The 14,089-nt window shown below is 42.5% G+C and overlaps 1 protein-coding gene across 1 annotated transcript in view; it reads right to left on the bottom strand.

Moving 5' to 3' along the window:
- cep162 (centrosomal protein 162) overlaps positions 1–14,089 on the bottom strand; it is a gene marked incomplete at both ends in the record, with an annotated part of 52,038 nt that overhangs the window by 3,365 nt on the left and 34,584 nt on the right. Inside the window, 7 exons of the mRNA XM_080858013.1 lie at positions 2,494–2,628; positions 3,086–3,184; positions 5,856–5,997; positions 8,054–8,748; positions 10,969–11,259; positions 12,561–12,665; positions 13,803–13,966. Of these exons, the coding sequence (XP_080714139.1) occupies positions 2,494–2,628; positions 3,086–3,184; positions 5,856–5,997; positions 8,054–8,748; positions 10,969–11,259; positions 12,561–12,665; positions 13,803–13,966 (1,631 nt within the window). The remainder of the gene's footprint in view (positions 1–2,493; positions 2,629–3,085; positions 3,185–5,855; positions 5,998–8,053; positions 8,749–10,968; positions 11,260–12,560; positions 12,666–13,802; positions 13,967–14,089) is intronic.

The raw sequence follows: 14,089 nt of genomic DNA, 5'->3' as shown, positions 1-14,089 counted from the left end.
GTCAAATCTCTAAACTTTCAGGTCTTTTGACCAATTTGCAGTGAGGACTGCACCATTAAAGTGTCTTGAGCCTCTGTTTTGTTGGATAAACTATTGAAAACTTTGAAAAGATCCACAACCAGAGAAGGAGAGGGGTAAGAGTGAGAGGAGGAAGAAGAGGAGGACAAGAAGGAGGAGGAGTAGGAGGTTGAAGAGTAGGAGGACAGAGAGAAGGAAGAGGAGGACAAGGAGGAGGAACAGAATGAGGACAAGGTGAAGAAGGAGGAGGATCAGGAGAAAGAAGAAGGAGAATGGTCATCTCTAATGAGATTTGGGCCGCTGTGGTAGACCATGTTTTCATGGTTTTTCATTAGAACCTTCAGGATGGAGAACAAGTACGAAATATGTTTGCCTTGTGTACTGTAATACTGCATATCAATATAATATACGTAGTGTGCTCACAGTATTTGTATTTTGCAGGACTGAAAGAGAACCACACTGTGGAGGAAGAAAACACACTTTCAATATTTTTTGAAAGCAAAGTAGCATTTTCCAGGAGATATAAAGGGTTTTGCATTTTCAGTTAGTTGCTTTGGAATTTGTGTTTAGAGTTTTGAGAACGAGGCATGCTTTCAAAAAATGTGTGTAAGCAATTGAGAAAAACTATAAGCATTTTGTATACAATTTTATGTCAATACAATCGGGTGGAACAGGAGACTAAAATTGTAAATATGGTTTGTGAGAACAACGGTATTGCTGTTTTATGTTTGACTATGAAAAATGTAGGCCTACACTGATACATTTTACAAAAGGAGAAAGGGCTCAATGAGTCATTGTCATTCATATGGTGTGTGTCGATGATTGTGTTTTCAATTTTGCACTTCTGTGTGCTGTAAATGCTTGGTAGTGTGCAGCTAATGCTTAGTTGTGTGTACTAAATGAATGTATGTGCGTGTGTTTTGAAAATATGGCTGTGTGTACCAAATGAAAACACGAGTTCCATTTTGTGAACAGTTAAGAGATTTGATAGCAAAGAGTCATCTTGCAAAGGGAGTGTCAGGTTTAGCATTTTGTGTGTGAGGTTTTCAATTTTCTGTGTGCAGTTTTGAGAAAGACGTTACTGTTTTGAAAAACGGGTTTTAGCAACAGTGAAAAACTGTAAGTACCGCTACATCAAATGTGTTTCCTGTTTGCCGAGTGGATGCATGTACGGCCCCGGCAAACAGAACACAATAGAAAACAAAATGCCGTGTTGTCATGTGATGCTCTGTTGTCATGTGATGCTCTGTTGTCATGTGATGCTCTGTTGTCATGTGATTCTCTGTTGTCATGTGATTCTCTGTTGTCATGTGATGCTCTGTTGTCATGTGATGCTCTGTTGTCATGTGATGCCCTGTTGTCATGTGATGCCCTGTTGACATGCGTTATGTGATGCCCTGATGTCATGTGACGCCCTGTTATCATGTAAAATGTATCTATTTTACATTTATGGAACGTTTACTTATTTATCTATCTATGTCTCTTTACAAGTATTTGTAACCCCCCCCCCCCCCTTTATTTCCCTTCTTTCCTACTGTGAGGCGCATTGTGTTACCTTTGCATATGAAATGCGCCGTACAAATAAAGTTTGATTTGATTTGATTTGATTATAGAAACACGATTCAGTAATTTAATAACATTAAGAAAGTTGTTAATCTCACATGAGACGCATTTACTGTGGCCACACGGCCAGGCCTGTGAAGAACCAAATGACCGTTTGTGGATGCAGTTAGCTATTTGAATTAGAACAACAGTTCTTATGTACTACCCATAGCGGGACTAGGCCCAATGATCTGCCCTTGTGGTGATGTCTTTGTGTGTGCAGAAGTAGCTTTCTGCTCCTGTCTGAAAGGTCAGACTTTCCCCTTCCTATTCATTTATCACAGTGTGGCTTCTTTGGTCTCTTGTCCTTTCAGATAAACTAGCAAACATTTTTCTTTGGATGGCGGTGTCCACACTATGTGTAAGTGGTGTATAAAGCACCTGCTGCAGTTCTTAAAGGCACCCAGTGCAACATTAGGGCATCAAAATGGAAATATTCTGGATAAGACAATCTTTATGATATTGACATTTACTTCACCATATTAGCACATTTGCATCATTATTTGGGCGTTAAAAAGAGCGCTAAAACTAGTCGCAAGAGCGTAGCCCTTTATTTATTGGTGCCACCAATAAATAAAGATTTGAAAAAAAAAATGGCCTCTCCCCACCGGCGGTGCGATTTTCTATCAGTTCTCACCACACAACGACGTCTCATCTTTGCTCCTTGAATGTCGATATGTAATGATATGGAGTTATTGAAACTTACTACGTGTAAAAAAGACTAGAAATTGAATGTTTATTTTTCGAGTCTCAAGCCTCTAATGTTGCACTGGGTGCCTTTAAGACCTCAGCTTGTGAGTATCTCAAGCTCTACCTGTTTGTACATCCCAGCTTGTGCTTCCTGTGAGTGTGTGTGTGTGTGTGTGTGTGTACCTGCTGCAGCTCCTTCTCCCTCTCGCCGTAACGGAGCTCCATGTTGTGGATCTTGCGCTCCAGACTAGTGAAGTGGCGCAGCTCTGGACTGTGGGCCTCTTTGGCTTGCTTTAGCTCCTCCAGCAGCCTCGTCAACTACAGGAGACACACACACACACACACACACACACAGTATAGATGACATATTACATCTACGTCTCAAGCAACCAGGAAACTATATTTCAGAAACAATAAATGACAGGGAAGAAAATTAATTCATAAAATAGGTAAAATCCAGACAAAGAGGAGAATTTGAATAACTGAAAATGCTTGCCTAAAAAACAGGTACAGAGCTACTATACTTTTTTTTATGGCAAGTGTTAATGCCCCTGTATGGTCACTGACCACCTTTTTCCTGCTAAAATGATTTGGCAGTCAGTGACCACTGAACAGTCTCTGGAGCTCCCCCTAGTGGCACTAACCAGTGGTAAGTAATAAGACACCAGTGCTCACAAGAATGGCCAGTGCGATCCAACCCCCAGCTTATTCATTCACTGTAGAAATGTGTCTGCCGCAACTTTTTGAGGATGAAGGGTAGAGGAGGGTCACATACCTGATGCTGCAGTGTGTCCTCTCTGAGTCTGGACACAGTCAATGCCTCCTTTGTCCCCTGCAGCTCTTTCAGCTGATCACGCAGATGACGCACCATGATCTAACACACACACACACACACACACACACACACACACACACACACACACACACACACACACACACAAACGCATTAACACCACTAAAACATCCTTGGAACATATCCTAGTGGGAACTGTCTGCCTGCTCAAAAAACGCCTATTAACTAGGGCTGGGCAACGATTTACATTTTTAATCGCGATTAATCGCATGATTTCCATGATTAATCACGATTAATCGCATTTGTATACGCGAAATACGATAATTAATTCAAAAGTTGTGTACAGCGCACTTTTATTTTAAATGTTCCGCCATATGAACGAAAGTGCCATAACATGTGTTGTGCAAACACTTTTAACATCAGCAGATAAATAAAATTAAAATTAATGTTATCCTGGCCACGAAATCCTGAGCCACAATCATGTCATTAAAACAGGCAATTGATTAGGTAATAGCAGAAACATTTTACTTTCATCAGGGAGCAGCATAACCAGTCTTTATTCAGTACCAAATGTCCCTGTTAGAGTGAGAAACCAGAAAACACTTTCAGCGCAGTTTTTATATAGTAGCAGTTACTACTACAGAAATATTACTTGTTTAAACGATATATATATAATATTCCTATTATAAAAGTATACATATATCTATGTCATTCTGTATGCTGAGTAAATTGATTATACAGTGCCTGACAAAAGTCTTGTCACCTATCCAAGTTGTAGGCACAACAGATGATAACTTGACTTGTAGTTGATCAATTGGAATCAGAAATGGCTTCTATGAAAGGCGAAGGCCTTTAGATTATGCTTATTATACCAACATAAAGTTGTGTATCATTAATTGAGTTTTATCATGTAATAAGGACAGACAGGTCAGATTGGGTTTGGACAAAAGTCTCGTCGCATACACAAAAATATTTTTTTTAATTTTTAATTTTACTTTGATGACACAAAAATGCTACAATAACATCAGAGCATAAAGTCATGGTGCCTTGGAAAAAACAAATAATATTGTGTATGACTCCCATGAGCTTGGAGGACTGCATCCATATGTCTCGGCAATTACTCAAATAACTAATTGATGAAGTATGGAATGGCAAAGAAAGCAGTCTTGCAGGACTGGTTTCATCTTCCAAGCCTCCTCCTTCATCCTACTTCAGACATGCTCAATAATGTTCTTGTCTGGTGATGGGCTGGCCAATCCCGGAGCACCTTGACTTTCTTTGGTTTCAGGAACTTTGATGTGGAGGCTGAAGTATGAGAAGGAGCGTCATCCTGCTGAAGAATTTACATTCTCTTGTGGTTTGGGATGCAATAATCTCTTGATACTTCAGGCTGTTGATGTTGCCATCCACTCTGCACACCCATACTGGTTGTAACCCCAAACCATTTTTTTGCCAAAACGATAGACAGTGGAAAAGTGTCAGAAGGTTGATTTTTTTTCTGATGAATCATCCATTAAACTGCATTACGATCGCTACGAATACTGCAGAAGACCTGTTGGAACCCGCATGGACCCAAGATTCACCCAGAAAACAGTCAAGTTTGGTGGAGGAAAAATCATGGTTTGTATGGGTGTGCAAAAGATCTGCAGAGAGGATGGCAACATCAGCAGCCTGAAATATCAAGGGATTCTTGATGGCGATTACATTCCAAACCACAGGACGGCAAATTCTTCAGCAGGATGGCGCTTCTTCTCATATTTCGGCCTCCACATCAAAGTGGATGCAGTATGGATGCAGTCCTCCAAGCTCATCTGAGTCATATATGATATTGTTTTTTTCCCCCAGGGCACCATGACTTTATGCTCTGATGCTATTGTAGCATTCTTGTGTTATCAAAGTAAAATTCAAAATTAAAAAAAAATGTTTTGTGTATGCGACAAGACTTTTGTCCAAACCCAATCTGACCTGTCTGTCTTTATTACATGATAAAACTCAATTAATGATACACAACTTTATGTTGGTATAATATACATAAATACCTTGTGCATGTGTGTATTTATTGCACCTATATGTTCTGTTTAATGTTATTTTCATATGAAAACCCATAGTTATAATTATAATGATTATTATAATGATTCATAAGTGTCATAACTACATCTCTGACGTTTATAACAAACCAAACCGTTTAAATATCGGTTGAAAATTGAGCAAGCTATGGTTATTTAAAAAGTACATGTACAGCTACCAACACAATGTTATGAGTAAGTGAGCTGACTGACAGGTTGGCCGCCATGAACGGACGTTCGACTCCGATGGCCGGCAACGCAACGAGACATATATCTATGGTTTATCCGTTTCCGGTGTCGCTGCAGACTTTTACAAAATAAAAGCCTTTGAGCAAAATAGTAAAACCTGCGTTAACGCGCAATAAAATAATTGTCGGCGTTAAATAATTGATGAATTAACGCGAGATTAACGCGTTAACTTGCCCAGCCCTACTATTAACACAATAGCAAATTCCTGCTACTGAACCTAAAGTTAGTATCTGCGTTTTTTTTCAGGCACGTAGCCAGTAGCAGCGACGGATTACATTAGCACAGTGGAGGAGGATGTGCTTCTTCAGCTACTCATTGATTGGCAACCTGTTTACACAGTTAAGCTAGTCCTCAGCCAGGGCTGAGATCCTAGAGTGCTGAATCATAACAGACTTTGCCTTTCTGTGATGGTTATTGGCTGGCTCTGTGAGGCTCACCTCATGAGAGCTGACCTGATTGGTCAGTCCGGCCACCTTGGAGGTGGAGTGTTCTAAGGCGTGGCGGGCACGTATACTGTCCAGCTCCCTCTGGTGGTCAGCAGAGAGTGAGGCCACCTGTTGGGCATTGTGCTCCTTAAACCTGCAGCAAGGGAATAGAAAGATTATCAGTACTTCAAACACAACTTCTTAAATAACTCAAGACAAACCATAAATACCACATCAATAACTGCATTACACTTTTTATTTCTATTTGTGGACTGTGGTAAGTAAAGTAATGAGTTTAAGTCAATTTCAGTACATTTTAGAATAGAAAAACTTTAAGACATTATACAGCAAGTCAGATATCAAATAAATAATTATAATTTTACAGTAATAAACTATTTGTGTTCTATATCCGATCTGTCATATAGCCAAAGGTGAAAAAGGCACCAATCATAACACCCTCTGAAAGTTTGAGGTTTTGTGAACCACTAATTTGCACTAAAATAAACCACCTTTTGTCCAACCACGTGTCTAGTCTTGCAGTGCCATGTGGGGATATAAAAGACCCTGCAAACCTCGTCAATAAATCACTTTACACTCAGCATCTCCATTGACTGCCAGGATCCCCAACAGCTCTGGCGTAATTCACAGTCTCCTTTAAATTCTGTGCGGAACCCCATCTCTTCCCTGCCCCCAACCTCCAAAATCAGATTTTCTTCCAAGCCACGCATGCACAGTTGGCAGAGCGGAACGAAGGGCTGAGGCTCATTTCAATTCTCCCGCAGTAACCATGGCTTTCTCTCCAAAATAACACCTCCTGCAGTCCACTTCACTGGAGCAGCCCGCCACACATCGCGCCAGCGGACCCCTCAATCACACTGGCACGTGCTACCTGCCAGGCCCCTGCATTACTTACTGTCTAGCCATGGACACCATCAATACTTCTCACACCAGTGGGACATGACCATCAAGGGCCACATAAAAGATCAACTGCAAAGCTGACCAAAACTACCATAGAGGTAGAGTTCAGGCATGAGGGTATATACTACAAATATGATACAGCTTGAAATATGGTCTGTGGTCTCAACATCATTTCACTTCTATGAAGAAACCATCAAAGATAATCATGTCATGTTTATTTCAGCTGGGCCATTTGCACTGACACCACTATAAATCAATGAACTTCATTTGAGAACTTAAAGCAGCAGTAAGGGTTTTTTTTATCTGAAACTAGAAAGCTGCCTATACCACATTAAAGGCATGAGAAATCACCACCAGCCCAGGTGGCACTGACAAACACTTTCTTCTCACTTGCTTACTGGTATCTTTCGGCGATACAGTCAGTGAAGTCGTGCTATAAAAGCCTGTTACATTTACGCATAAAGCACATCCTGGATGTGTAGGAGTAGGAACGACACCTGTGTCTATCTGTGCCAGGACTATGTACTGTCAAAATTAATTTGAAGATGATACCACAGCTATTTGCCTTTCAAAACAACATACAGTGTCTTTGGTTCAATACACTTTTCTGTGGAGCCCACTGGACGTCAGTAGGCCCCAGGCCTCTATTTACATTACAGTGTTTGCTTCACTCACAACCCACTTTATTCAGCCTCCTTTTATATCCATGGCAACAGTACCTTTTTGCCGTTTTTGCCTCAGGGTACCCCCCCTCCTCCCCCTGACTCTTTCTCTCTCTCTCACACACACACACACACACACACACACACACACACACACACACACACACACACACACACACACACACACACACACACACACACACACACACCATGATCCGATTATCTGTAAACATGCGGAGCATCTTTTCACCCACGCTACTTCAGTCCGTGCAATTTCTCTGTCCAATGCTACAGAGCTGTTTCTTCTTTGAGATACTCTTTTTGTAATCTCCACAGTGCCCCTTACATAATTAAACGACAATCAGCTACTGACTGTGCATTTCTGAAATTAAATATAAAAGCAGTTAATGAACACATTACATTTCCCCTTTCTACATTATCTCAACCTTATTTAGACAAACAGGATACAATTTCATCCACTAAATACTGTGGATGCTGTGATGAATGGGATTTATTCTACAATCATGTTAATGTTCATGCATGGGCTTGCATTCAGAGTATCCATGATGAATCAATGATATGATAAGGTGATAATCAATGATACGATAAGGTGATGTTGTGTGGTCCTACCTCTGCAGCTCAGTCTGTGCATGAGTGGCGGCTGCCTGCAGGGCCTTCTTCTCCTGCTCACTCTCCTGCTCCAGCTTCTCCAGTCTCTCCCGGAGTCCGTCGCTCTCGGCCAGCACCTCCGAGATGTGCGAGCCCGCAAAGTCCGCCGGCTGATATGCCTTCTCGTCCTGCGTGGCCGGGAAGCTCTCCGTCGTCATGGTGGCCTTGGTGACGGCGGCGGCAACTACTACCACAGTGCTCTTCCCTTTGACTTCATGCCCTTTGACCCCGGCCCCTGTTCCAGCCCAGTGTCCAGACAGCATGGTGCGGCGCTCACGCTGCAGGCGCTCCAGGGTGCGGGTCTGCTCCTGCAGGCTGCGGCTCTTGGCGGCCAGCTCGGATGTGAGGCGCTCCACACGTGCCGCCTGCGCCTCTTCCGCCTGCCGCTGGTGCCGCTGGGTGGAGGCGCCCGGGCTGCGCTGCTGCTGCACTACCTGGAGCTTTGACAGCTGCTCCTGCAGACTGGCCACCTCTGCCTGCAGAGAGCTCTCCCGCTCCTGCTGGGCCTCCGTCAGCTTCCGCACCTCCTCCTGAAGGGAATGGACAGAGGCCTCCTCCTCCTCATCCCTTTCCTTTTTTCCTCCAGTCTTCCGCGGTGTCTGGCATCTCTCTGACAGCTGCCGCTGCAGCACGCCTATCCGCTGCTCATACTGAAGCTAGCCACAAACACAAAGCAAGGGCATATATAAATAAATGACTATCATTTTTACCACAGCAGAGGAACTTGAATAATAATTATCTTAATTAATAATAATATGAATAACCGTCACTGTAAAAATGCATTACACTTGACAAAGGATACAGTTTCAAATGACAGAGAACTGCTTCACCGTAATTATGAGGTACAGATAATCAGTCCTTTGTATTTTAATCTCTGTTCTTAGAATGTGACCACAAAAGGATAAAATCACAAGGATACAATCAAAAAGTCTCTTTATTGTGTATGAATGTTACATTTACAAGCCAAAATATGTCCTCCTTTAGAAACCTGAAATATATATATTTTTATTCAACACATACTGACAGCTACTTTCACTCCAGATGAAAACTGGATGTTTCATCCTTTTTTATGCAGTGAACTAAATGTCAAATAATCTTTATTTGACATTTAGTTCACTGCATGAAAAGGATGGATTGCAGTCCTGAGTGTGGCCATGAAACTGCAGGTGAGCTGGAGCAACAGGCGACTAATGGCAGACAATATTACCTTGCTCTTTGGAACTTCCGGACTGAAATTACTAGATGAGAGAAACCTCAGCCTCTTGCCATTGCCTACTCATTGTTTATTATGTGCTGTTCCGCCAGTCTCACCGCGTTATGCCAGAAAACAGGTTTAGGGATGGGATTCGAGAACTGAACTTTTCTGATCCATCGGAACTGTATGCAGTCCCAGGATCTTGGGGAATCTGCCTTTTTATTTGTATTTGTTTAAGTCGTTTTATTTCCTTTAATTTTTGTCTAAATTTTTATTTCAATCTACTTAACTCAACTGTAAAGCACTTTGGTTTTAAATGTGCTATCCAAATAAAGTTGACCTGACTATTTGCAATTTGAAGTAGATACCTACCAGCTGGCTTTAATACAAATAAAGTAATGTAGGTGGTCCCACCATAGACTACATTGCCCAAAAGGTGACGCGTTTATCTCTTTAAGGCGAGACACTACAGGTGAATAGGGTATTTTTTCAAATAATAGATATCACCATGAAACTTCCTCAGTTGATTACTTACACATGTATGAACAAAAAATGTATTACAAGTTTCTGAAATTATTATGTTTGATTATGCAAATTAGGCCTTATCTAATTAAATATGTGCAAATTTGCATATATTTCCGGTAGATATATCTGGACATACAATAAAGCCCGGTGATTTTTTAAATTTTCATTTGGTTAACATACAAGATGCAAACAAATTTACAGAGGGATTTCAGGATATCTGCTTTCATTACCTAGAAAATCAAAATATACTGTCTATAGCCTTAAAAAAACGATTTTCGCCACCTTTTTTTGATCAAAATGTCACATAAATCAGGCCAGGAATGATTAATTAACAAATCCTTCAGTAAATATCTTCAGAATACTGCTAAGTGTATAACTGGAAAGTTTGGTGTACATAGGTGCTACATAGGCTGAGAAGTATCTACCGGAGAATGACAAAAAACTAATTTTTGAGAAAATCGCATTTAAAGATTCAGGAAGTGTCAAGCCATACCACGTGATGGGTCTGAGCGAATCACGTTATCAGAAACCACCGCAAACCAATGAAATTGCGTCCTTCGGTTTAAACCCCCGTTTTTGCTAACATCATTGGTTACTGCTGGAAAGGAAATGTCCTTATTTGGATTAGATAACGTTGTGTGAGAGCTATAGCGCTTTCCAACGGTACCAAACATGTCAGGCATCAGAAAGCCGACATACTGCACGTTATGTTAGACTGCTAACTTTCCTGGAAACCTATGAGAATGCTGACGCCGCGAACAGACAAAATGTGAATAAATATACACATTAATGTATAATTAGGATATTTTCTTTATGCTAGTATGAAAGATTACATGTTTAGGGAGTGAACTAGCTCAAAATCTCAAAATTGACCACTGCTGAAAAAACGATGTTTTTGCCTGCCGTGTCTCGCCTTAAAGTCCCGGCAAACCCGATTATCATTCTCTTTGGCGTTGGTTTTTGCATAGTTAAATTCCATTCACAAATAGAGATATCCGACTCTCCAAAATACTCTCCGACTCTTCATCAGGACCAAGGACGACACGACGACTCATAGCCTATAGAACTTCTGATCAAAGTTCCAAACTATTTGAAATCGTTTAGTTGCAACCTGAGTTTATATGTTTGGTGTGAGTGTTTCGCATGTGTTTGTTACCTTGACCTTGACGAACTGCTGCTCCATGGCCCTCAGGCTGCGTTTGGCGTCCTCATCACGGTTCTCTAGCTCTGCCTCCAGCCTGTGTACACGGCGCTCCAGCAGGGTGGCGCTCTGTGGCAGGGCGTTTGGGGACCCGTCTGGCTTCTCTGCCCTCTTTGCCACCCCAGCACCCTCCTCCTGGTCCTCGTCCGCTCCGCTGACTGGGGGTGCTGCAGCTGCAGCTGCATACATCAGGGCTGGGAGTGAGTTAGGGTGCCGACGTCTGAGGATATCTTCCATCTCTTTCACCTACAACAAAGAAACACCCGCATACATACACACACACACACACACACACACACACACACAAACAATTAATCAGATATCGATAAAGAATCAGACCAATAAAGCAAAATCTATAATCGCATTGGTATCAATAAAATCGCACGCACACAGACACATGCGCAAACACACACAAAGCATGGGGTGAACCCAAATAGCATTTCATAATATTTAAATACTGCTGTTCATTTTTAACACCCTGAATACACAAACCCACATATCTTCAAAAGGCTGGCTGTGGAGGCCAAACCGAAGCAGTGAGAGGTGTTTTATTTGAAGACAATGCTCCCTCTACCTCCATCCTTCCTCCGTCAGGCACACAATGATCGAGCAAGAGCATCACTGATTCCCACCGCCCTAACCCCTAACCTCACATCACTTAATCCCTCTCAGAGCTGAAGCGAGACACCTCTTAACTTATGCACTGAAGACTCTTAAATACCTGTGCATCAAGGCCGCTTCACTATCTGTGTGCGGTGGGGGTGGGGGGGGATGGTGCGCTGCGCTTGCTGTCTGGAGTGAATGGGGAGGTCTGATGAGGCAGAACTAATGGGTGATAGCATAGCCTCAGGCACCAGAAACACACCTCTGCTAGAAAACCATTTTCACTGAGATTATGAGAGTTACACAGCTCAAGGCTAATTTAGTTTGACGATGCTGAAAACGTCTAACTCACTCTACTTAGCCCACTGAGGTCAGCCTAAGTTTAAGATTCTAAACACAGTCAAACCAATGATCATGGCCGCCCAAAGCACAGCTGCAGCAGAACGGATGATTTTCTTCCTCTATATCTGTAAATGATGACTAGTGAACATTATTCTATTCTGGTGGTGGAGGTAGACATTGAGGAGCGGTCTCTAGGGTAATACCCAAGCACTCAGGCTGCATCGGCAAAGAGCTAGGCCTGTCAGGATGGCAGTCAGAGCACATACGCTTGACTTCAAGAAAAAGAAAAAAAAAACGTACGCACACCTACACCTACGCTTCTTCGAATGCTCAGAAATCAAAAGTTCACCTTTCAATTAAATAAGGAGAATAGACTTTGGCATACACACACAAAAATGAACAATGAAAATGACTCACAGCATAAAAATCTGTGTGACTGTTCACCCAATTAATGTGAAATGAACATCTAGGCTGTTTAGTTGGATTAATTCATATTCACATCAGCACTTTACAAAACAGCATCAGTCGGAGATAAATGAGCCGTGACATTAAAATGCAGTTCTAATCATAATAATCATAAAGACTGAGGTGACGTGAGGTACCTGTCGCTCCAGGTCCTGGATCCTCTTGGCATCGGTGGCCCTCTCTTTCATTCTCCTCTGCTGCTGGCTGGGCCTGTTGTCCACCTGAGAACTCAGCCTCTCAACCTGACACACACACACAAAGAAATCCATCAGCATCCAACAAAACATCCTATACCAACACACACTCCACTAACTACCACTGGAAATCACCACACACACACACACACACACACACACACACTGTCCTCCTGCATGTGGTACATGGCGTTATTCTTCCATTCTCTCTGAAATTCCTTCAGTAAATTTAATAAATCACAGAGGAGTTATGAGAAGGACTTAGACTAGCTCTGTGTGTGTGTGCGTGTGTGTGTGTGTGTGTGTGTGTGACCCACATGAAATAAGACCATTTGAGTGGAGACATAGCAAGCAGCCTCTCTGAGCCCGCTGGTTAGAATGCACGACAAGTGTTTCACCCCAAAGAGTCATCTCTGAGGGCAGTCAACGGTACAATACATTATTTATTTGATTGAATTTATTCCTTTTTTTTTTATTTTACATAGCTGGCTGAAGCCACTTTAATGAGCCATTGTTCCAACTTCAAGTCGAAAGGGTGCACGAGGCTGTTGCTAGGCAACATGATACGTTTTAGCCATCTGCAATGCAGCCTCAGGGAACAGCTCTAACTCCTGACAGTGTTTTGTGAACTTGTTGACAGTGATAAAATGTTCAAAACAAAAGCCTTTGTGGTGCATTGAGAGGTGTGCAAACTGACCAGACGCCACAGGAAAGGTGTGTGACTGTGTGTGTGTGTGTGTGTGTGTGTGTGTGTGTGGGGGACTGCGTGTGCGTGTGTACGCGCAGACAGCTCTGACAATGACAGCCTGTCCTATTTCTATAAAGACTGACCCACAGAGATAGGCAGAGGCACATAGGCTGATCTCATCTACTGAACCTTCTTTGAGGAGGATATGGTGCTTAAGTCTTAAATGCAATCACTTCATCCACGCGCAAAACCAGCAAACTGGTCAACAATATGTATCTGGCTCTGACATTTCACACCGATCCTGGAGCTTCTATCCCTCATTCAAGTGTCATAGTGTGCAGCCAGAGAGCAGTGAGGGTAGACCCACTTCAGCATGCTGTGTGTGTACATGCACAAGGGCAGGGCGGATGAATGGGCAGAGGAACACAGGATTCTGACGGTGCTGACCTGCTCGGTGAGGTTTGATATACCCCATGAGATGTTTTGACAGTGCTCACCTGCTCGGTGAGGTTCTTGACCTCGGCGGTAGCAGCCCTGAGTCGGCCTGCGTCTCGGTCCAGCATCTCCTGGTTCTCAGCGTACCACTGGAGACGCTTCTTCAGAGCGCTCACCTCCTCCTGATGCCTCTGCTCCTGCATCTTCAGCTCAAAACCCAGGTCGCCTGTCTCACACACACAAACCCACACACACACACATTGTACATATTATCTCTATTAAACACATAAAGATGCATGGTTTGAGAAACACATATAAACCCAAAAGCATAAAACCATCAAAAATGTAC

The sequence above is a fragment of the Sprattus sprattus genome, assembly GCF_963457725.1.
Source record: "Sprattus sprattus genome assembly, chromosome: 19".
NCBI lineage: Eukaryota > Metazoa > Chordata > Actinopteri > Clupeiformes > Clupeidae > Sprattus > Sprattus sprattus.
The sequence above is the reverse complement of the archived record's forward strand: the minus strand, read 5'-3'. Positions and strand labels throughout refer to the sequence as shown.